The following is a 23,541-nucleotide window of genomic DNA, read 5'->3' as shown; positions in this document are numbered from 1 at the left end:
TGAAGAGCAAAAGATTAGGACACATTATTTACAGAGCTTTGACCTTAGATCTAACAATAGAGGACGCCCAGTATGATGACCGTCACTGAAGCAAGGTAAACCATGTTCTTATTAAATGGTTTGATTCTGGAGATGAAAGCACTGAACGTAGTGGACAAACCCCAATGTGTGGAAAGAGAGAGAACTGATGTAATCTTGTAGTAGGCTAATCCTGTTACAACCTATTCACAGCCTTTGTTTCACACCTATGTGGGTTTCTGTCATCAGTGACCAATAATAGTCATGCTTTCTGTAGGCCTGCAATGTGTGACCTCTCAGGGGAGAAATCCATGTGCCTCAAATCTATTTTGAATTGGACACATAGCATTGGCAGGTCGGCTCTGTTGGCCTAACTTTGGGAAATGGTGCCAAAGTCAAACAGAGATGGGTTATGGATTGTGTAGTGGAATGCTGAATGCATCATGGTTTGCTGAAGTTGGTCTAATTGTCTTTGTGGAAAAACACTTCCTGGTTATTCTCCAAGAATGTCCTTGGACATCCTTCTTCAGTTTTCTTTCTTTAACTCTACGTATTCATCCGTGACCCAGCACATTCCCTTTGGGAAATACAATCCAAGACGTTTTCAAAACAGAGCCACAGCTTGCGTTTTGCTTGAGTTTTGAGTTTGGGTTTGCTTGAGTTTTGCTTCAAACAGACATTCTGGGCTTGTGGCTTTCCTATCCACTGGTCACTACATCTAAGAACCTAATTTATGTAAGATAACATTACAGTGTTTACTTGTAGTAAAGAACTCAAGAATTTCTTAATGGGCACATAGTAAATGTGGTTCAACTTGTTTGTATTTATGCAAACCTTTTGGCTTTGTAATTGACCTTGAGAGAACTTTCGACAATCAGACCATTTTGATTGATTTTTGATTGAGATCTCTGGATTAGTCATTGTTCTGATTATTTCCACTGCCTTGTGAATGGCGAGCAGCAGTCAGCTGGGTAAGATAATGGAAATGTCAAATAGTGTGAGATGACTGTTTAATTATGTGGTGGTTTAACTGTTAGTGTGGGAGGCGGATATTATTATTGTTTCATATTGGCTCTGCCTCTGATGATGAATGATTGCTGAATGGTCGCTGAATCGATTGATGAATGATTGCTGAATGATTGCTGAATGGTCGCTGAAAGATTGCTGAATGAATGCTGAATGATTGATGAATGAATGCTGAATGATTGATGAATGAATTTTAAAAAAAAGAAAAAATATTTCACCTTTATTTAACCAGGTAGGCTAGTTGAGAACAAGTTCTCATTTACAACTGCTGAATGAATGCTGAATGATTGATTGAATTAATGCTGAATGAGTAATACATGCTGAATGAATGCTGAATGATTGATTGAATTAATGCTGAATGAGTAATAAATGCTGAATGAATGCTGAATGAATGCTGAATGATTGATGAATGAATGCTGAATGAGTAATAAATGCTGAATGAATGCTGAATGATTGCTTCTTGAGGCCTTTACAGTATGATATGTTTTTTTCTTCTTCTCAATACTACACAGATTTCCTTTACTATTAATGCATTTCTAGCAACTAATGTAGCCAGTAAGTGTGTTAATAAAAATGATGATGAAACTCTTGACACGATGCCAAGCACTGTGATGCGGTTTGAAAAAAGTATGAAAATGTATGCACTCACTACTGTAAGTCACACTGGATAAGAGCATCTGCTAAATGACTAAAATGTAACAATATAAAACTGTGATATGGCCTCGGGGATTAAATGACATGAATGGCATTTTAACAAAATAGGCTGTATAATTTGACACAGTGACACATTGACGGTGCTTACCTGTGCCTGTATGTATTCAGAATGTTTTACCTTGCGATTTAACACTCTAGACCAGGTGTTTTGAGCAGGAGCAATATCAAAGAGAAGTGAGGTTTGCGTCATTGGAGAAGTTGCTAAGGTACATGTATCAGCTCAGACCATGGAGAATAATCTAACCCAAAGGGCAGAGAAACCAAGTGAGAAGTACCTCCACCGATTAAAAAAAATACTAATGTTTTTTTAAATAATTGTGCTGAAGGCTTGCAATTAGTTTGTGCACTTAATACTTTTTGGGGATGGCATATTTAATTAACCTTATTGCTGTGAGCCTAAAAGCCTGAGTTGTGTGGTTTTATCAGAAATAAAACCCAATTACCTAAATTTGAAAGCACTGCAAATGTAGGCTGAAGCACTGCAAATGTATGTTTGTGTTTCATCGTGTTATCAGTAAACCCTTCTCACGGCCTTCTCTGGAAACCTTGGTTAACCTACAGCATGACTGCTATCTCAAAGGGAGATTAAGTTCCATATTTGGTGGTGGCTGAACTGTGATCCTCAAATCTCTTCTGTCTACCTGTCTTCTGAAGAAGACCTTGTGGTGACAAGGCAACCACCGAGCAGATAGAACATTTCACTTCTCCTTTCTCTGGCAGCTATGACAGCAGAAATCGAGAAAGGAAACTGGTCCAGGTCTGTGCTCCTAGCTAAACAGTCCCATCTGTGTAACAAGATAGCAGGGTATAGGCAGGCAGGGCAGGGAGGGGGACTGGGTTGCCCATGCAGACCTTGAGGATCACAAAATGGTGGATGACCGTCCAATGCCACTGAGCCACTGATACTTCCCTGTTCTCTCTGTTTTGCTCTGCAGTGGGTGCTCTATGAAATGGAGTTCTCTGTCTCTGCGTAGCTAGCTCTGTTCACCCAATCTCTGCTCTGCTGGTCTCTCTGTGATGCAGAAGATAATTCTGTCAGGCCAGAGGGAGCAGCCAGCCAAGTGAGGTGACTCTGTTAAAGCAGGTTGAGCAATATTCTGATTAGACATTGAACCATAGCCATGCATGGCAAGAAGGATCCAGAGTGCTGAGACTTATCTAGCTTAGCTGCCTTCAAACCAAACCTACAGGGTTTTAAGGATTTAATATGCTATGTTTTGTTGCTTTTGTTGATTGCTTTTCCTTTCGGTTTGAAGGTTTGAAGGTCACACAGTCAGATGGTGAAATGATAATGGCTTCACTTTTGATTAATCCAGAAATGTTTGTTATTGAATGTAACCTCTTGTATGTGGTACTCCCTGACAAAGGCCATTTCATTATATGAATAGTTCCTTGGTTCTCCTTTCTTTTTGAAAGCCAACTGTACTTTTGCTTCAGGAAATGTTAATGTTAGTAGAATATTAAACTAGCACATTGTATATGATTAGATCGTATCAGCCATGTTTGTGATGCTTTCTAACATGAGGAAATACCCAGCTTGCTAGATGACATTAGAGGGACAGCTATGGGAGAACATTCTTCTTGATCTGCAGTTCCATTGTCTCCTGCTTGTGCAGGAGGGGCCATTGTCTCCTGCTTGTGCAAGAGGGGCCATTATCTCCTGCTTGTGCAAGAGGGGCCATTGCTCTTGAGTGCTCTGTCACAACCACCCTTTTTAGAATCAGTGGAGCAACAATAGAAGCTTTCTATAAGAGACAAAGGCTACGCTATCCTCGGAGCAAGGTTGTACTGTGCCATGATGTGCTCTTTGATGGCTTTGATGGAAAGACAAAATGGGAAATGGTTTGGTCGGCAGGCAGGCAGTAGGCTTGGCCGGCCCCGTACAGAAGAAGAAAGCGATGTGGTCATATTAAGTAATAATGCTAGCTGAGCGTTAGCTAGCTCGGGTGACGTCAGGTAAACCATCTGTCATCTGAGGCTGACTGGCGGTGAATTGATTTGTTTGTTATTACTCCAAGATCCATTCAAATGTTGTTGAACAAGAAGATTGCAGATAAATATTTCTGGGGACGGAGAGCTGTTGCTCCATAAACATAGGCGTGTATGTGAAATGGAGCCCTATCCCCTTTATAGTGCACCCTTATTAACTAGGGCCCATTCATACATTAGCTAAGGTCAGTCAAACAGTGAAATATCTACCCGTGTAGATTAGAAGCGGGGCTTCAGTTGGGTGTTCTCTGTCTGAGAAGCTTCGTGTTAGTTCGTTAATGGTTGACCTAGTTCAGCTCCATATGCCATATGCTTCCTGGAACACATTTCATCTAAAATAAAAGCCATTATGGTGGTGTTGGTGGTGGAGAAGATTACTGTAATATACAATCATCTAATTTAGTAATGTTTCAAGCCAAGGCATCATAATAAGAAAACACTTTGCAACTAATTTAGAAAATGTTGTAAAATATTGAATTATGATGATCCTGATCTATCCATAGTGGTTGATTTGATTCATCATCCAGCCAAACTGTGGTTTTAACATTAGCTAGATTAAGTCCTTTTAATAGATTAATCACTAAATGGTTAACTTATGTCACCACGGTTCAGACATCTCATACTCAAAACTATGAGCCTGGGTTGATGTCACCTCCACCACAACTAGCAGCTGCCCCACCGGGTAGAGAGAGATTCACTGGGAGATGACTATGTCTGGCTGATGTTACCTCATATGGCCCATGATACCAGCAGTGCTGTGTCTGTAATGGCATACTATTCCCTATAGGGCACTACTGGTCAGTTTAGTGCACTACATAGGGAATAGGGTGCCATTTTGGACACACACTAGTTGATATATGTTGAACGACATGGTGCTTTTTCTACTAAATATTTCCCGTTTTGAATATAATAATAGGGCCGGCTGCCTCATCGATCAGCCAGGTGGAATCAATTCTTCATGTCTGTGTGTTTTCAGACACTTCCTCAAATGAGCAGAGCCACATGATCAAATCCTTTAAGGAAGGTTTGTCCTCTTATGACGATGAGTGAATAGAACAGAGGGAATAGAATAAACAGTAATTGTTTTCCTCACCGTTGTGAACCGAGTACTGGCTAATCTCCGGAAATGTGTAGAAATGTGGAATATTGATAAATGGATATAGGAGAACAATTTGTGGATATTATGTTTTTTTCTTCTTCAGGTAAGTATTTTGTTTCAAACAGGGTTCGCACAAGTTGCTTGATGTACTTGAATTTGGTACTCTGAAATTCAAGTACTGGAATACCTTGAAAATCAGACATTTTCTCAAGTTGGTACTTTAAAAGTACTTGAATTAAAAAGAGAGAACAGAAAATGATCACATATGTTAATATGAAAAATAGTAGAAATGTATTGGTCTTGTAAAGCAGATGTCCTCACGTGTTTCGCACTCTGGTTTCCAGGCGAGCTTGCTCATTCCACCCACACTGCCACTCAGCCAGGTAGGTACAGAACTGACTGATTAGGCACGCTCCAAACGTCACATCGATAGCTAAAATGCCAGACAAATGTAGATTCAATTTTGCCTGGCAGGATATTGACATTTATGAATGTTTTTTTCCAGATTCAACCAGGGATGTAGTGGAGGGTAAACACACGTAAAAGCTGTTTACACAGCTTTTTATTTGTGAAATAGCATTTACTCACCTTTTTATTTAGTTATTATATTATTATATTATTGCATTCCCAACGTTGATCAACGCTCAAAGGCTTCTTGATCTGAGTTATAATTGTGCCGACCTCTGCGAACGAGTTGAATGCTCGTTATGTTTGCCTGCTCCCCCTGGATTTGCCTTGTTAGCAGCACATTCACTCTTCACTCTGTCCAACGGGAAATTCCGCACACGACATAGGCCGAGAGGTGAAACAAACTACCTCAGCCCAGATCAGTGGCAAGTAGCAGAGACACCGCTGACGGTGGGAATTATTTTAACATCTCTCGACTTCTGCCGTGAAACACACATCCCCGTGTAAATAGATATTTCAGTCAGATGTCTAGCTAGCTAGCTAGCTCAAGGGATCTGGCTGTTAGCCAGGTAGCTAGCTATAACTAGCTGGCTAAAAGGATGACGTTAGAAGCTAATGTTGAACGGAGCTTGACCTCAGCAGGAGAGTTGACTGAAATTAAGCTAGCTATAGTCAAAAGATGGGCAACTATAAGTTCTCATAACAAAATACCTTTTCTTTATAGAGAGTAGTGAGACAGACAGTGGTGAGTCGGGCTGCAATGAAGGAGGCAAAGGAGATACACAGAGAGTGGAAGCATTGTAGCAAGCAGGGGGAGAAGGTAGTAGTACACTGGTTCCCAAACTTGGGATCCGGGACCCATGTGGGGTCTCCTAAAATTTAAATTGGGTCCCAAGAGAGAGTCTTTAATCTTATCATACACATGAATAACTTGTTTATCTTCAAATGGGTATAGAATACAACCTTTTAGAGTCAAGTAAGGGCCTTTGTCAGAATTCACTTTCATGTCATATTTTGGGACAGCCTGTGGGGCCTAAAATGTTGTGAAATTTAAAGACAATTTAAACATAAAGACAATTTAACAAACTCAGCAAAAAAGAAACATCCCTTTTTCAGGACCCTGTCTTTCAAAGATAATTTGTAAAAATCCAAAAAACTTCACAGATCTTCATTGTAAAGGGTTTCAACACTGTTTCCCATGCTTGTTCAATGAACCATAAACAATTCATGAACATGCACCCGTGGAACGGTCGTTAAGACACTAACAGCTTAGAGACGGTAGGCGATTAAGGTCACAGTTATGAAAACGTAGGACACTAAAGAGGCCGTTCTACTGACTATGAAAAACACCAAATGAAAGATTCACAGGGTCCCTGCGTGAACGTGCCTTAGGCATGCTGCAAGGAGGCATGAGGACTGCAGATGTGGCCAGGGAAATCAATTGCAATGTTCGTACTGTGAGATGCCTAAGACAGCGCTACAGGGAGACAGGACGACAGCTGATCGTCCTTGCAGTGGCAGGCCACATGTAACAACACCTGCACAGGATCGGTACATCCGAACATCACACCTGCGGGACAGATACAAGATGGTAACATCAACTGCCCGTGTTACACCAGGAACGCACAATCCCTCCTTCAGTGCTCAGACTTTCCGCAATAGGCTGAGAGAGGCTGGACTTGTAGGTCTGTTGTAAGGCAGGTCCTCACCAGACATCACCGGCAACAACATCACCCATGGGCACAAACCCACCATCGCTGGACCAGACAGGACTGGTTTTGTCTCACCAGGGGTGATGGTCGGATTCGCGTTTATCGTAGAAGGAATGAGCGTTACACCGAGGCCTGTACTCTGGAGCGGGATCGATTTGGAGGTGGAGGGTCCGTCATGGTCTGGGGCGGTGTGTCACAGCATCATCGGACTGAGCTTGTTGTCATTGTAGGCAATCTCAATGCTGTGCGTTACAGGGAAGACATCCTCCTCCCTCATGTGGTACCCTTCCTGCAGGCTCATCCTGACATGGCCCTCCAGCATGACAATGCTACCACGAGCAGAACGAGCAGTATGGCTGATTTCCTGCAAGACAGGAATGTCAGTGTTCTGCCGTGGCCAGCGAGAGCCCGGCTCTCAACCCCATTGAGCACGTCTGGAACCTGTTGGATCGGAGGGTGAGGGCTAGGGCCATTGCCCCCAGAAATGTCCGGGAACTTGCAGGTGCCTTGGTGGAAGAGTGGGGTAACATCTCACAGCAAGAACTGGGAAATCTGGTGCAGTCCATGAGGAGGAGATGCACTGCAGTACTTAATGCAGCTGGTGGCCATACCAGATACTAACTGTTACTTTTGATTTTGACCCCCCCCTTTTTGTTCAGGGACACATTATTCCATTTATGTTAGTCACATGTCTGTGGAACTTGTTCAGTTTATGTCTCAGTTGTTGAATCTTGTTATGTTCATACAAATATTTACACGTTAAGTTTGCTGAAAATAAACGTAGTTGACAGTGAGAGGACGTTTCTTTTTTTGCTGAGTTTATTATGTACACTGAACAAAAATATAGACTCAACATGCAAGAATTACAAAGATTTACTGAATTATTGTTCATATATGGGGTGGCAGGCCAGCAGGTAGCCTAGTGGTTAGAGCGTTGGGCCAGTAACCGAAAGGTTGCTAGATCGAATCCCGAGCTGACAGGGTAAAAATCTGTCATTCTGCCCCTGAACATGGCAGTTAACCCACTGTTCCTAGGCTGTCATTGTAAATAAGAATTTGTTCTTAACTTGCTTGCCTAGTTAAATAAAGGTTAAGGAAATCGGTCAACATCATCAGTCCTGGCTTACCACTCATGTATATAGTAAATAAGTAGTGAAACATGTATTATTGAGTAGAACTTGTAAGGTAGTGATGAATAGTAAGTTAATTGGTTAGAGGTTGTGGTAATATACTGCTATCGGTTGGTGACTAGAAACAATTGCATAATAGGAACTGTTACAAATTGATGGTCCATGGAAATAAGTATTAAACCCTGTTCAAAACGGTCTACTTCTCAACAATCCCAGAATGGACTTGGTATTAGTATGGGTTTAGCATTAGTATGGGCTTAGTATTAGTATGGGCTTAGTTTTAGTATGGGCTTAGTATGGGTTTAGCATTAGTATGGGGTTAGTATTAGTATGGGTTTAGTATTAGTATGGGTTTAGTATTAGTATGGGCTTAGTATGGGATTAGTATGGGTTTGGTATCAGTATGGGTTTAGTATTAGTATGGGGTTAGTATTAGTATGGGATTAGTATGGGTTCGGTATTAGTATGGGGTTAGTGTTATTATGGGTTTAGTATGGGTTTGGTATCAGTAGGGGTTTAGTATTAGTATGGGGTTAGTATTAGTATGGGATTAGTATGGGTTTGGTATGCGTTTGGTATCAGTAGGGGTTTAGTATTAGTATGGGGTTAGTGTTATTATGGGTTTAGTATGGGTTTGGTATCAGTAGGGGTTTAGTATTAGTATGGGGTTAGTGTTATTATGGGTTTAGTATCAGTAGGGGTTTAGTATTAGTATGGGGTTAGTGTTATTATGGGTTTAGTATCAGTATGGGTTTAGTATTAGTATCAGTATGGGTTTAGTATTAGTATCAGTATGGATTTAGTATTAGTATCAGTATGGGTTTAGTATTAGTATCAGTATGGGTTTAGTATTAGTATGGATTTGGTATTAGTATGGGGTTAGTGTTATTATGGGTTTAGTATCAGTATGGGTTTAGTATTAGTATCAGTATGGGTTTAGTATTAGTATCAGTATGGGTTTAGTATTAGTATAGTATTAGTGTGGCTTTAGTATTAGTATGGGTTTGGTATTAGTATTAGTTTTAGTATGGGTTCAGAATTAGAATGGTATCAGTATGGCTTTAGTATTATTACTGTTTTAGTATCAGTATGGCGTTAGTATTAGTATAGTATCAGTATGGCGTTGGTATTAGTATGGATTTAGTATCAATATGGATTTAGTATCAATATGGATTTAGTATTAGTATGTGTTTAGCATCAGTATGGATTTAGCATCATTATGGATTTAGCATCGGTATGGGTTTAGTATTAGTATGGATTTAGCATCAGTATGAGTTTAGTATTAGTATACATTTTGTATTAGTATGCACACATTAATTATACAGTATGAGTAACAGTTTAATTGTAGCTAGGCTACTAAAGTGTGGGGCACTGGGCCTGTATTTCGGAGTGTGGGCACTGGGCCTGTATTTCGGAGTGTGGGCACTGGGCCTGTATTTCGGAGTGTGGGCACTGGGCCTGTATTTCGGAGTGTGGGCACTGGGCCTGTATTTCGGAGTGTGGGCACTAGGCCTGTATTTCGGAGAGTGGGCACTAGGCCTGTATTTCGGAGTGTGGGCACTGGGCCTGTATTTCGGAGTGTGGGCACTGGGCCTGTATTTCGGAGTGTGGGCACTGGGCCTGTATTTCGGAGTGTGGGCACTGGGCCTGTATTTCGGAGTGTGGGCACTGGGCCTGTATTTCGGAGTGTGGGCACTGGGCATGGGTTTTGGGGCGTGGGCCACTGGGCATGGGTTTTGCGGCGTGGGGCACTGGCCCTGGGCTTTGGGGCGTGGGCCACTGGGCATGGGTTTTGCGGCGTGGGCCACTGGGCCTGGGTTTTGCGGCGTGGGCCACTTGGCCTGGGTTTTGGGGCGTGGGCCACTGGGCATTGGTTTTGGGGCGTGGGCCACTGGGCCTGGGTTTTGGGGCGTGGGCCACTGGGCATGGGTTTTGGGGAGTGGGGCAATGGAGTTTTATGTATAGCTTGCCTACATAAGTAACATTTAATGGAAAACGCAGTGCAGGTTGTTTATGACGTAACTACATACACTGGAAAACAAAGGCCAAACAAAGGTTGTTTATGACGTTCTTACCTTTGGAGAATTGTTGTGTGATGTTAACTGTCACTGTCTCCCATAGATGGAGAGGAACAGTTACATACATGCATTTCCACAAACATTAATGACATCACACTTGCGCAGACCCACATCTTTCCACGGTATCCACACCCAATAGATTTCAGTTGTTCAAACACAATTCCACTTTAACATTATAGGGTATTGTGTGTAGGCCAGTGGGGGGGAAAAATCGGAATTTAATCAATTTTAAATTCAGGCAGTAACACAACAAAATGCAGAACAAGTCCAGGGGTGTGAATACTTTCTGAAGGCTCTGAACTTCCATATTTAAAAAATATATATTTTTACCGTGGGGTCATAGAGCAAAAGACAGAGTATCTCCTTTCCATAAGATCGTATTAGTTTGTAGCCCAAATGGTTTGGACTCTACAGACAGAAGTTGGCACGTTGGCGCTACTGAGTGCAGATGAGTCCCGTGGGGCTTGTGAGGGTCGTAGAGAAAAACGGAGAACGTTCTGACGCTAAGGACGTTTTCGTGAGAAGATACTATGTATGTAGTATAGCCAAAATGATCCGTTTGAACTAGAGATTAGTTAGTTATTTTGGTTGCTTGCATAACCTTTGTGTGCACAGTGGGGGGCACCAGTCCCATTTTGAACCAAAATAACTAGCAAAGCATGCGTTTGGAGATCCTTTGGAGACCCTTTTTAGGTAACAGGCCCATGACATACTCAGCACAGACTTACCAATGCTAGCTAAGGTGATATGTGATTTAGGAGCTTCTCTCCTCAAGTGTGCAACTTAGAAACAGGAGAGCAGCCCTGGGTCTGATAGTCTCGTCCGTTCAACATAAATAATGCACTTAGAATGTGATTGTAATTATATCAAGAATGTAAGGGGTCAAGTGTGAAAAATGGCATCCAATGCCACAGCCAGAAATACAACACAGTGCAGCCGATTCGCTAACAGACTGGTGTCCGTTGGGCCTTTCTTTTATACCAAGGCACAGTGATGCATAATGTATTCCCTGTTCTCTTCCCTCGTCATGGCACCAGGGACACCTCTGACATTATAGAATAGAGACCTACACTAGGCCTACCTAACGATCATGTCAATTATTGTCATAAAGGCTGTGCTGGCCTGTTTTTACATGTATTATAAAACAGTAGCCTAATAAACTGCATGTTTTTCCGACTCGTAGTGGGAGGACCAAAAGCCATGTATTTACGTCCACAGGAGATCATGGATTAGGGTGTGGTTCAATACAGTTGGACCCTTTCAACACAACCTAACATAAGTTTGATTTGAGTTTTTTCCCTAATAAAGCATTTTTAATATTCACATTTTCCCAGCGGTGGTGTGTTTCCACCAAACAGACTTGTTTCAGATCAAAATCAATGTGTGATGACGTAGTGCAACCCGGACATAGATGGTCCATGAATCGGCATATGCGAATACCAGTAGATTACCTTTAAAACAATGGTCGGACATCTTGGATGCAGTCTCCAGTTTTGATTATACCTCAGTGTTCCGGACCCCACTGGATGTTCTTTACCATAATAACTCTAAGAGCATGTTGTGATAAGTGTTATTTACCATAATAACTGTAAGAGCACGTTGTGATACGTGTTATTTACCATAATAACTGTAAGAGCACGTTGTGATACGTGTTATTTACCATAATAACTGTAAGAGCACGTTGTGATACGTGTTATTTACCATAATAACTGTAAGAGCACGTTGTGATACTGTAGCCTATATGTTCTTTACCATAACCGTAAGAGCTTGTGTTGTGTCATTGTATATCGATAACGTCATCGCCGGTTGGGGCGTGTCTCTTTTAAGTGTACAGTTTCATCTCCAGCTGCAAGGAGATTAAGCTTTGACACGATGAAACAACTTGCTATAAAGGGTAAATTCCGCCACTTTATAACCAGTTATTATCCTGTTAGTATATACGCAGTACTTTAAGATTTGATACACATTTTGATCTTTTATCACATTTATTTGCAACTTATGGTGGAAAATAAGTATTTGGTCAATAACAAAAGTTTATCTCAATACTTTGTTATATACCCTTTGTTGGCAATGACAGAGGTCAAACATTTTCTGTAAGTCTTCACAAGGTTTTCACACACTGTTGCTGGTATTTTGGCCCATTCCTCCATGCAGATCTCCTCTAGAGCAGTGATGTTTTGGGGCTGTTGCTGGGCAACACGGACTTTCAACTCCCTCCAAAGATTTTCTATGGGGTTGAGATCTGGAGACTGGCTAGGCCACTCCAGGACCTTGAAATGCTTCTTACGAAGCCACTCCTTCGTTGCCCGGGCGGTGTGTTTGGGATCATTGTCATGCTGAAAGACCCAGCCACGTTTCATCTTCAATGCCCTTGCTGATGGAAGGAGGTTTACACTCAAAATCTCACGATACATGGCCCCATTCGTTCTTTCCTTTACACGGATCAGTCGTCCTGGTCCCTTTGCAGAAAAACAGCCCCAAAGCATGATGTTTCCACCCCCATGCTTCACAGTAGGTATGGTGTTCTTTGGATGCAACTCAGCATTCTTTGTCCTCCAAACACGACGAGTTGAGTTTTTACCAAAAAGTTATATTTTAGTTTCATCTGACCATATGACATTCTCCCAATCTTCTTCTGGATTATCCAAATGCTCTCTAGCAAACTTCAGATGGCCCTGGACATGTACTGGCTTAAGCAGGGGGACACGTCTGGCACTGCAGGATTTGAGTCCCTGGCAGCGTAGTGTGTTACTGATGGTAGGCTTTGTTACTTTGGTCCCAGCTCTCTGCAGGTCATTCACTAGGTTCCCCCGTGTGGTTCTGGGACTTTTGCTCACCGTTCTTGTGATCATTTTCACCCCACGGGGTGAGATCTTGCGTGGAGCCCCAGATCGAGGGAGATTATCAGTGGTCTTGTATGTCTTCCATTTCCTAATAATTGCTCCCACAGTTGATTTCTTCAAACCAAGCTGCTTACCTATTGCAGATTCAGTCTTCCTAGCCTGGTGCAGGTCTACAATTTTGTTTCTGGTGTCCTTTGACAGCTCTTTGGTCTTGGCCATAGTGGAGTTTGGAGTGTGACTGTATGAGGTTGTGGACAGGTGTCTTTTATATTGATAACAAGTTCAAACAGGTGTCATGAATACAGGTAATGAGTGGAGGACAGAGGAGCCTCTTAAAGAAGAAGTTACAGGTCTGTGAGAGCCAGAAATCTTGCTTGTTTGTAGGTGACCAAATACTTATTTTCCACCATAATTTGCAAATAAATTCATTAAAAATCCTATTTTCTGGATTTTTTTTCTCATTTTGTCTGTCATAGTTGAAGTGTACCTATGATGAAAATTACAAGCCTCTCTCATCTTTTTAAGAGGGAGAACTTGCACAATTGGTGGCTGACTAAATACTTTTTTGCCCCACTGTATAAACATAACCTGGAAGGCCACTCAGCAAGGAAGAAGCCACTACTCCAAAACCTCCATAAAAAAACAGACTACGGTTTGCAACTGCACATGGGAACAAATATCATACTTTTTGGAGAAATGTCCTCTGGTCTGATGAAACAAAAATAGAATTGTTGGCCATAATGACCATCGTTATGTTTGGAGGAAAAAGGGGGAGGCTTGCAAGCCAAAGAACACCATCCCAACCTTGAAGCACGGGGGTGGCAGCATCATGTTGTGGGGGTGCTTTGCTGCAGGAGGAACTGGTGCACTTCACAAAATAGATGGCTCATGAGGATGTAAAATTATTTGGATATGTTGAAGCAACATCTCAAGACGTCAGTCAGGAAGTTAAAGCTTGGTCGCACATGGGTCTTCCAAAAGGACAATGACCCCAAGCATACTTCCAAAGTTGTGGCAAAATGGCTTAAGGACAACAAAGTCAAGGTGTTGGAGTAGCCATCACAAAGCCCTGACCTCAATCCTATAGAAAATATGAGGGCAGAACTGAAAATTGTGTGCGATCAAGGAGGCCTACAAACCTGACTCAATTACACCAGCTCTGTCAGGAGGACAACTTGTTGTGGGAAGCTTGTGGAAGGCTTCCCGAAATGTTTGATCCAAGTTAATACACAGAGTGTGTCTATATATAGAAAAATACAAATTGGGGTAATTTTCTTGCTGGAAAATCCATTTGCGGCCAAGTTTCATCCTCCTGGCAGAGGCAACCAGGGTTTTGGCAAAAATGTCCTGGTACTTGATAAAATTCATGATGCAGTTGACCTTAACAAGGGCCCCAGGGCCCAGGGCCCAGAAGCCCCATAATATCAAAGATCATCCCTACTGTAAAATATGGTGGTGGAAGTATTTTTTGCACATGCATTGTTATTTTGAAGGCCAAACCCAGCATTGGTGTGCGTGGCCAAACGGCTCTATTTCATGTCATCTGACAATTGCACCGCCTGGAGTTTGATAAACTGTATTGGCACTAAGATTAGAACCGGTGCTATGTTTATATGACATGGAAAAAAGAGCTCTTTGGCCACACAAAATGGTGGGTTTTGCCTTCGAAAGAACAATGCATATACAGACAATATTAATATTCCACTTAATTCCTTTGACCTATGAGGCAATTTTATAGGTGGCAGACTCTTGCTTGTAACATTCATTCTGGTTTAGATATATGAAAGGACAACATGTTGAACCGTTAGGTCTGAAGTCTGAAGCTGTCTAGTGGTAGTCTTGTTTTTTCCATATTCATTCTGAAAGCCATGGGTTGAATATATAAATATTTGATTCATAAGGTCAGAAGTAATAAGCCTGAAGCTCAAAGTCTAAATCTTGTTTTTTGTTGACATTGCCTAGTCTTCATTGTACCATATTCATTCTGAAAGTTATATTTTGAATATATGACAATTACCTTAACATATGAACCCATATGATGTTCTGAAGAATCTGGATCTGTACAATGTTGACATAGATAAAGTGGCAGCTGTGGGAGAGATCTTCTAGAGGCAGTGACAGAGAGCTGTGGGAGAGTGCTTTTACATGAAGTGTCCGAGATTTTTGGGAGAGAGCTTCTAGAGGAAGTGTCAGAGATCTTCTAGATGAAGTGACAGATATCCTAGATGAAGTGTCAGAGATTTGTTGGAGAGAGCTTCTAGATGAAGTGACAGATATCCTAGATGAAGTGTCAGAGATCTTCTAGATGAAGTGACAGATATCCTAGATGAAGTGTCAGAGAGCTTCTAGATGAAGTGTCAGAGAGCTTCTAGATGAAGTGTCAGAGATTTGTTGGAGAGAGCTTCTAGATGAAGTGACAGATATCCTAGATGAAGTGTCAGAGAGCTTCTAGATGAAGTGTCAGAGAGCTTCTAGATGAAGTGTCAGAGAGCTTCTAGATGAAGTGTCAGAGATTTGTTGGAGAGAGCTTCTAGATGAAGTGACATATATCCTAGATGAAGTGTCAGAGAGCTTCTAGATGAAGTGACATATATCCTAGATGAAGTGTCAGAGAGCTTCTAGATGAAGTGACAGATATCCTAGATGAAGTGTCAGAGAGCTTCTAGATGAAGTGACAGATATCCTAGATGAAGTGTCAGAGCTTCTAGATGAAGTGTCAGAGAGCTTCTAGATGAAGTGACAGATATCCTAGATGAAGTGTCAGAGATCTTCTAGATGAAGTGACATATATCCTAGATGAAGTGTCAGAGAGCTTCTAGATGAAGTGACATATATCCTAGATGAAGTGTCAGAGATCTTCTAGATGAAGTGACATATATCCTAGATGAAGTGTCAGAGAGCTTCTAGATGAAGTGACATATATCTTAGATGAAGTGTCAGAGAGCTTCTAGATGAAGTGACAGATATCCTAGATGAAGTGTCAGAGAGCTTCTAGATGAAGTGTCAGAGATTTGTTGGAGAGAGCTTCTAGATGAAGTGACATATGTCCTAGATGAAGTGTCAGAGAGCTTCTAGATGAAGTGACATATATCCTAGATGAAGTGTCAGAGATCTTCTAGATGAAGTGACATATATCCTAGATGAAGTGTCAGAGAGCTTCTAGATGAAGTGACAGATATCCTAGATGAAGTGTCAGAGATCTTCTAGATGAAGTGTCAGATATTTGTTGGAGAGAGCTTCTAGATGAAGTGACATATATCCTAGATGAAGTGTCAGAGAGCTTCTAGATGAAGTGACATATATCCTAGATGAAGTGTCAGAGAGCTTCTAGATGAAGTGACATATATCCTAGATGAAGTGTCAGAGAGCTTCTAGATGAAGTGACATATATCCTAGATGAAGTGTCAGAGAGCTTCTAGATGAAGTGACAGATATGCTAGATGAAGTGTCAGAGAGCTTCTAGATGAAGTGTCAGATCTTCTAGATGAAGTGACAGATATCCTAGATGAAGTGTCAGAGAGCTTCTAGATGAAGTGACATATATCCTAGATGAAGTGTCAGAGAGCTTCTAGATGAAGTGACATATATCCTAGATGAAGTGTCAGAGAGCTTCTAGATGAAGTGACAGATATGCTAGATGAAGTGTCAGAGAGCTTCTAGATGAAGTGTCAGATCTTCTAGATGAAGTGACAGATATCCTAGATGAAGTGTCAGAGAGCTTCTAGATGAAGTGACATATATCCTAGATGAAGTGTCAGAGAGCTTCTAGATGAAGTGACATATATCCTAGATGAAGTGTCAGAGAGCTTCTAGATGAAGTGTCAGAGAGCTTCTAGATGAAGTGTCAGAGAGCTTCTAGATGAAGTGACATATATCCTAGATGAAGTGTCAGAGATCTTCTAGATGAGGTGTCAGAGAGCTTCTAGATGAAGTGTCAGAGAGCTTCTAGATGAAGTGTCAGAGAGCTTCTAGATGAAGTGTCAGAGAGCTTCTAGATGAAGTGTCAGAGAGCTTCTAGATGAAGTGTCAGAGAGCTTCTAGATGAAGTGTCAGAGAGCTTCTAGATGAAGTGACATATATCCTAGATGAAGTGTCAGAGATCTTCTAGATGAGGTGTCAGAGAGCTTCTAGATGAAGTGTCAGAGAGCTTCTAGATGAAGTGACAGATATCCTAGATGAAGTGTCAGAGAGCTTCTAGATGAAGTGTCAGAGAGCTTCTAGATGAAGTGACATATATCCTAGATGAAGTGTCAGAGAGCTTCTAGATGAAGTGTCAGAGAGCTTCTAGATGAAGTGTCAGAGAGCTTCTAGATGAAGTGTCAGAGATTTGTTGGAGAGAGCTTCTAGATGAAGTGACATATATCCTAGATGAAGTGTCAGAGAGCTTCTAGATGAAGTGACATATATCCTAGATGAAGTGTCAGAGAGCTTCTAGATGAAGTGACAGATATCCTAGATGAAGTGTCAGAGAGCTTCTAGATGAAGTGACATATATCCTAGATGAAGTGTCAGAGAGCTTCTAGATGAAGTGACAGATATCCTAGATGAAGTGTCAGAGAGCTTCTAGATGAAGTGTCAGAGAGCTTCTAGATGAAGTGACATATATCCTAGATGAAGTGTCAGAGAGCTTCTAGATGAAGTGTCAGAGAGCTTCTAGATGAAGTGTCAGAGAGCTTCTAGATGAAGTGTCAGAGAGCTTCTAGATGAAGTGTCAGAGAGCTTCTAGATGAAGTGTCAGAGAGCTTCTAGATGAAGTGTCAGATTTGTTGGAGAGAGCTTCTAGATGAAGTGTCAGAGATTTGTTGGAGAGAGCTTCTAGATGAAGTGTTAGATTTGTTGGAGAGATATTCCAGATGAAGTGTCAGAGAGCTTCTAGATGAAGTGTCAGAGATCTGGTTTCTGTCAATTTGGTTGTATGTTTGTTATTTGTAAGCCTTTTCAAATATTGAATGATAATTTATTAATCTCTTGTGTTGTGTCATCTCTCATGGACAACAATAGATTGATGTCCATGAGAGATGACACAACATAATAATCAATAACGTTCTCAATCAATCCAGGATTAATAATTGAGGATCTCTACACCTCCATAACATGTCTGTAGTGTGTTATCAGTTAAATGTGGCCACATAATTTAATCTGCATCTTCCCTTGCCTGCCTCTCCTGTATACTGCATGAGATGGTGGATTGGTTGAGACCAGACCGACCAACGGTTAAGAACAAAACCTCTGTACTCTTAATCAGCTTAATGCTGGCTTATTCAAAGGCCCTCTTTCAGACAGGGCAGCTGCTGCCGCCAGGCCGGGCCCAGTTTGAGTAGAGGGTGTGACTGCTGGCAGGCCTCGCCGATGCAGAGAGACTGGTTGGTGATTAACAAATGTCAGTAGACTTTGGAATTTGGGGAGCAGAGTCAGGTGGCAGGGTCATGCTGGCCTGTTTTCCCTATCTTCCTCCCTTCTTTCCTCACTCCTCTCTTCCTCCCATCTTCCTCTCCTCTCGTCCTCCCCTCTCTTCCTCACTCCTCTCCACTAGAGGTCGACCGATTATGATTTTCCGATACCGATTATTGGAGGACCAATAAAGCCGATACCGAATAATCTGACAATTTTTTAAAATTTGATTTGTAATAATGACAATTACAACAATACTGAATGAACACTTATTTTAACTTAATATAATACATCAATAAAATCAATTTAGCCTCAAGTAAATAATGAAACATGTTCAATTTGGTTTAAATAATGCAAAAACAAAGTGTTGGAGAAGAAAGTAAAAGTGCAATATGTGCTATGTAAGAAAGCTAACATTTCAGTTCCTTGCTCAGAACATATGAAAGCTGGTGGTTCCTTTTAACATGATTCTTCAATATTCCCAGGTAAGAAGTTTTAGGTTGAAGTTATTATCGGAATTATAGGACTATTTCCCTCTATACCATTTGTATTTCATTAACCTTTGACTATTAGATGTTCTTATAGGCACTTTAGTTTTGCCAGTGTAAAAGTATTGCTTCCGTCCCTCTCCTCGCTCCTCCCTGGGGTCGAACCAGCAACACAACGACAACAGCCACCATCGAAGCAGCATTACCCATGCAGAGCAAGGGGAACAACTACTAGAAGGCTCAGAGCGAGTGACGTTTGAAACGCTATTAGCGTGCTCTAACTAGCTAGCCATTTCACTTCGGTTACACCAGCCTCATCTCGGGAGTTGATAGGCTTGAAGTCATAAACAGCGCAATGCTTGACGCACAACGTAGAGCTGCTGGCAAAACGCACGAAAGTGCTGTTTGAATTAATGTTTACGAGCCTGCTTCTGCCTACCACTGCTCAGTCAGATACTTAGATACTTGTATGCTTGTATGCTCAGTCAGATTATATGCAACGCAGAACACGCTAGATAATATCTAGTAATATCATCAACCATGTGTAGTTAACTAGTGATTGTGATTGATTGTTTTTTATAAGATAAGTTTAATGGTAGCTAGCAACTTACTTTGGCTTACTGCATTCGCGTAACAGGCAGTGTCCTTGTGGAGTGCAACGAGAGAGAGGCAGGTCGTTATGGCGTTGGACTAGTTAACTGTAAAGTTGCAAGGTTGGATCCCACTAGCTGACAAGAGGAAAATCTGTCGTTCTGCCCCTGAATGAGGCAGTTAACCCACCGTTCCTAGGTCGTCAATGAAAATAAGAATGTGTTCTTAACTGACTTGCCTAGTTAAATAAAGGTGTAAAAAATAAAAAAAAATAATAATCTGCAAATCGGCGCCCACAAATACTGATTTCCGATTGTTATGAAAACTTGAAATCGGCCCTAATGATTCGGCCATTCCGATTAATCGGTCGACCTCTACTCTCCAACCCTCTTCTCTGGCTCTTCAAGCCAAAGACTGCAGATGTTTCTCCGAGCTCTGAAAAAAAGAAGTTCAGACATGTTAAGACCTCCTTGTGGGGCTTAGTTGGCAATTTCAAAATATTTTTTCTCTTCCCAATTTGTTTTAAAGAAGCTGGTGTGGTGTCATTCCAAAGTCCTGACCCTCTTAATTATTTGTTTATTTTTAAAGTCATTTTTTTTGTCTCCAATAAATGTATTGTCATCAATGAATGAAAGAGCTAAGTCAGGAAGGCTGGCAAGTGCGAGGTGGTTTTGCTGAGCTACATTGCAGGCAAGGCAGGCAGGCTGAAGGACTTGAGACACAGTACATCTGGCAGATAGATTTCTGTCAGCAGCTCTCAAGTGACTGTCTGGGCTGTCTCAGGACCCGTCACAAATGGCACCCTATTCTCTATATAGTCCACTACATTTGACCAGAGCCCTATCGTTTGACCAGAGACCCATTTTGACCAGGGCCCCATAGGGATCTGGTCAAACGTAGTGAATAGGGAGCCATTTGGGATGCAGCCTCTGTGAGGAGGATCTGATCTGTGGAGCCATGTTGTGCAGTGAGAGCACTGGCTGAACACCTAAGCACACATAGCTGGCTGGCTCCTAAAATGGCTGCCCTTGAAGCTCAAAGGATCTGCTGCACAGCTCAGTGCCTGACTGTCAGAGCGCCGACAGAGCAGATAAAAGCATTACAAATACCGTCCATTAACTTGGTGTGGCTGGCATGGAGTCACTAAACTGACACCAAGGGAGATAGTAGCAGGAACGTTCTTGATATCCATGTCAAGGATCCTGGCATTAGAATGCATCTTTGTTTTGTATTCCATGTTCTGAGTTCCGACGAGAGAGCTGCCACAGATCAGGGTGGCAACCTGACCCTGGACAACAATGAGGGAGCAGGAACTGGCTTCTCGGTACCCACTGGCAGGCTGCAGGGGCTGTTCCAGTGGAGATTGGTTGGTTACTGGACGGACGTTAACTGCCATGGTTTCATACCAGAGGTCAGCTGAACCTGCAGCCAAAAATAAGCTACATAGGGGCAATACCAAAACAAATGGACAGATGACTGAAAATAATGTCCCCTTCTACCACAGTTAGCCATAGGAGAGGAGAAGTCACTGTGTCATTGGAGCTCTGCACCAGGATACACTGTTCAACCTGTTATTTTGTTGCTACTATGGTGTATGTTTACAGGACCAGGTAAAGGAAGAGTTTGTGCTCAAACTCAAATTGACATTTACTGGCCACCATTTTGCCACAGGTGTAGGAGCTTCAGATAAACAGGATATATATTGGCCTTGTGGTGGTATTGCAAAGATCCTCCTAGGACAGGAATGCTGGTGGATGGCTCTGTAAGATAGGGCCAGGGAGTCGAATAACAGAGGCTTTCTAAAGTCAACAGCTTTTTAGTGCTCTTCTTCCTACCTTCTACTTTTCTGAACAGTATATATTTGAATAGGAACTAGTGCTGGTTGTATAGACTGTTGCCATAAGGGCTGGTCAAATTCTATAGACATCTTACCAATAAATAACCCCCAGAATGCTATGTTATGATTGTTCTGCCAAGAACAAAGGATTATACAATACGATGCATATTTCACTGGGCTACACTGTGATAGTAGAGGGAAGCAATAATCCTTTTTCAATACATGCTAATATTAATGTCCTTGGTCTAGACGAATGCACAGCACAGATGACCTGTGGCAAATGTATTAAATATGGCCTGTTCTGCTTTCTGCAGAATTAGGCCTGGTGTTTTAGTTCAGCCTTCATTTAGAAAGTGTTAATAATATATTAAAAAAAAAAGAGAGTGCCCATCACGCTGTGACGAGTTTGAATGTTCATGAGTTACATTTCAAGGTAATGCCGTGTGTCTCTCTGTGTGTCATCACACAAAGAAGTTTGGACAAGAGGCGAAAGCCCTTTTGATGAAATAGCTGTCATAACTGCCACATAAACAGCCATTTTATGCCGCACTCATGTTTCACTCTCTGTGTTCTTTGCTTTTTAACTGACACGGACTGTAGACAGAGATGGCTAATTAGGATTGTCTTTTGTGATGCTCTAAAAACTGCCCTGTGCCATTTTACCTATGTATGTATGCGTTTACCATCCATAGTTTTGGAAACATGTTTTAGAATGGGAAGCAGGTTACATTTGGAATTGTGTGTTTTTTGCCACACTGTGTAGTACTTTATTCCTCTTGGGACTAGTCTGTCCACAAGTTGGGGATTTATGTTTGTATCATAACAATACACACCAGTGTGTGTTTATGTGGCATTGGTCTACATTGAAAACTGTCTATTTGAAACAGAGAAATGTCAATGAATGGCATATCGGTGTATTTATGTACAGCAAGTCAGTTTGACCAACAAGCAATGCCATTGGTTAGTTAGAATGTCGAGGTCAGAGGTGACAGGTTATTATCAGTTGGTCCTCGCTATCCGTGAACCTTGGGACTTCTCTACCCCGTTTAAAATGTTTACGGTAAGGATTATGGTTAATGTTAGGGTAGGGGTTAAGGATTAGGGTAGGGACGTCCCAAGGATACCAGATAGCACTGACCATTATCAGTTACATCAGTTGTGTGTTTCATCATGGAACAGAATAGCACTGCGGCCACAAAGCTTTATCTTTCTCTCTGTGTGGATTGATTTAAGTCTTATTTGGGAGGGACTTGATGCAATCTGAGGGAATTGTCTGTGTGTGTGTGTGATGTAAATATTGGGACGCAGTCTGACGGTTATGCGTCCCAAATAGTACCCTAGTCCCTTTTTTAGCGCTCTACTTTTGACCACCGCCCATAGTGCCCTGGTCAAATGTAGTGCGTCATATCAGGAATAGGGTACTATTTGGGACGCATCCTGATGACGCTGCTCTCCAGCTGTAGTTTATCCCAAGGTAATAAAAATGGAACAAATCAACTCAGTAATCCCTCCTCAGATTGCCCATTGTTCTTGGAACCATGCAACAACAACAACAACAGATCTTCTTAGTATGCGCTGCAGTGATGTCAGAGCTGAAGAATCCAGCCGTCTGTAGATGTCTCTAATGTTGACGTGTGAGACCGAGGCAGAAACTGACCAATTATCTTGTCTTGCCTTCTCTAAAATGTCTCTACTGTTGCATTTCTATCCCAGGGTTTTAGCCTACACTAATTTCTATCCCAGGGTTTTAGCCTACACTAATTTCTATCCCAGGGTTTTAGCCTACACTCATTTCTATACCAGGGTTTTAGCCTACACCGGTGCTAGACCTAAATACTTTTGTGTTTCCACCCATGTGGCCTAAATGTGACATGTTTTTGACTGAGACTGAGGCATCGCCCCTTCACTTTAATTTCTTACTCACCCATTCTCTTCTCTTGTGCTTTTCCTTTACCAGGTTTCCCTGATTTTCCAGGGAGTCCTCAGCGATGGAGGTGCTACAGTGCGATGGCTGTGACTTCCGTGCTGAGTCATATGACGACCTCAAGGCCCACATCCAGGATGTCCACACAGCCTTCCTGCAGCCCACGGACGTCGGAGACGGAGAGGGGGGCGGGAGTCCCTGCCAGTCCAGGTCAGACTCTCTTAACTCCCCCAGCCAGACAGAGGGGGAGGAGGAGGATGAGCAGAATGAATCTCCCCAAACTGAAACGGGTA

The 23,541-nt window shown here is 42.0% G+C and overlaps 1 protein-coding gene across 4 annotated transcripts in view; it reads left to right on the top strand.

Annotated features, from left to right (window-relative positions):
* The window catches only part of LOC110536958 (zinc finger protein 462), a 64,918-nt gene that overhangs the window by 7,227 nt on the left and 34,150 nt on the right, over positions 1–23,541 (top strand). For all 4 annotated transcript variants that reach the window (XM_036936915.1, XM_036936916.1, XM_036936913.1 and 1 more), the window contains exon 2: positions 23,282–23,538. In XM_036936915.1, the coding sequence (XP_036792810.1) occupies positions 23,313–23,538 (226 nt within the window). In that variant the 5' untranslated portion in view covers positions 23,282–23,312. The remainder of the gene's footprint in view (positions 1–23,281; positions 23,539–23,541) is intronic.

The sequence above is a fragment of the Oncorhynchus mykiss genome, chromosome 12 (assembly GCF_013265735.2).
Source record: "Oncorhynchus mykiss isolate Arlee chromosome 12, USDA_OmykA_1.1, whole genome shotgun sequence".
Lineage (NCBI taxonomy): Eukaryota > Metazoa > Chordata > Actinopteri > Salmoniformes > Salmonidae > Oncorhynchus > Oncorhynchus mykiss.
This window is presented reverse-complemented; position numbering and strand designations above follow the sequence as displayed.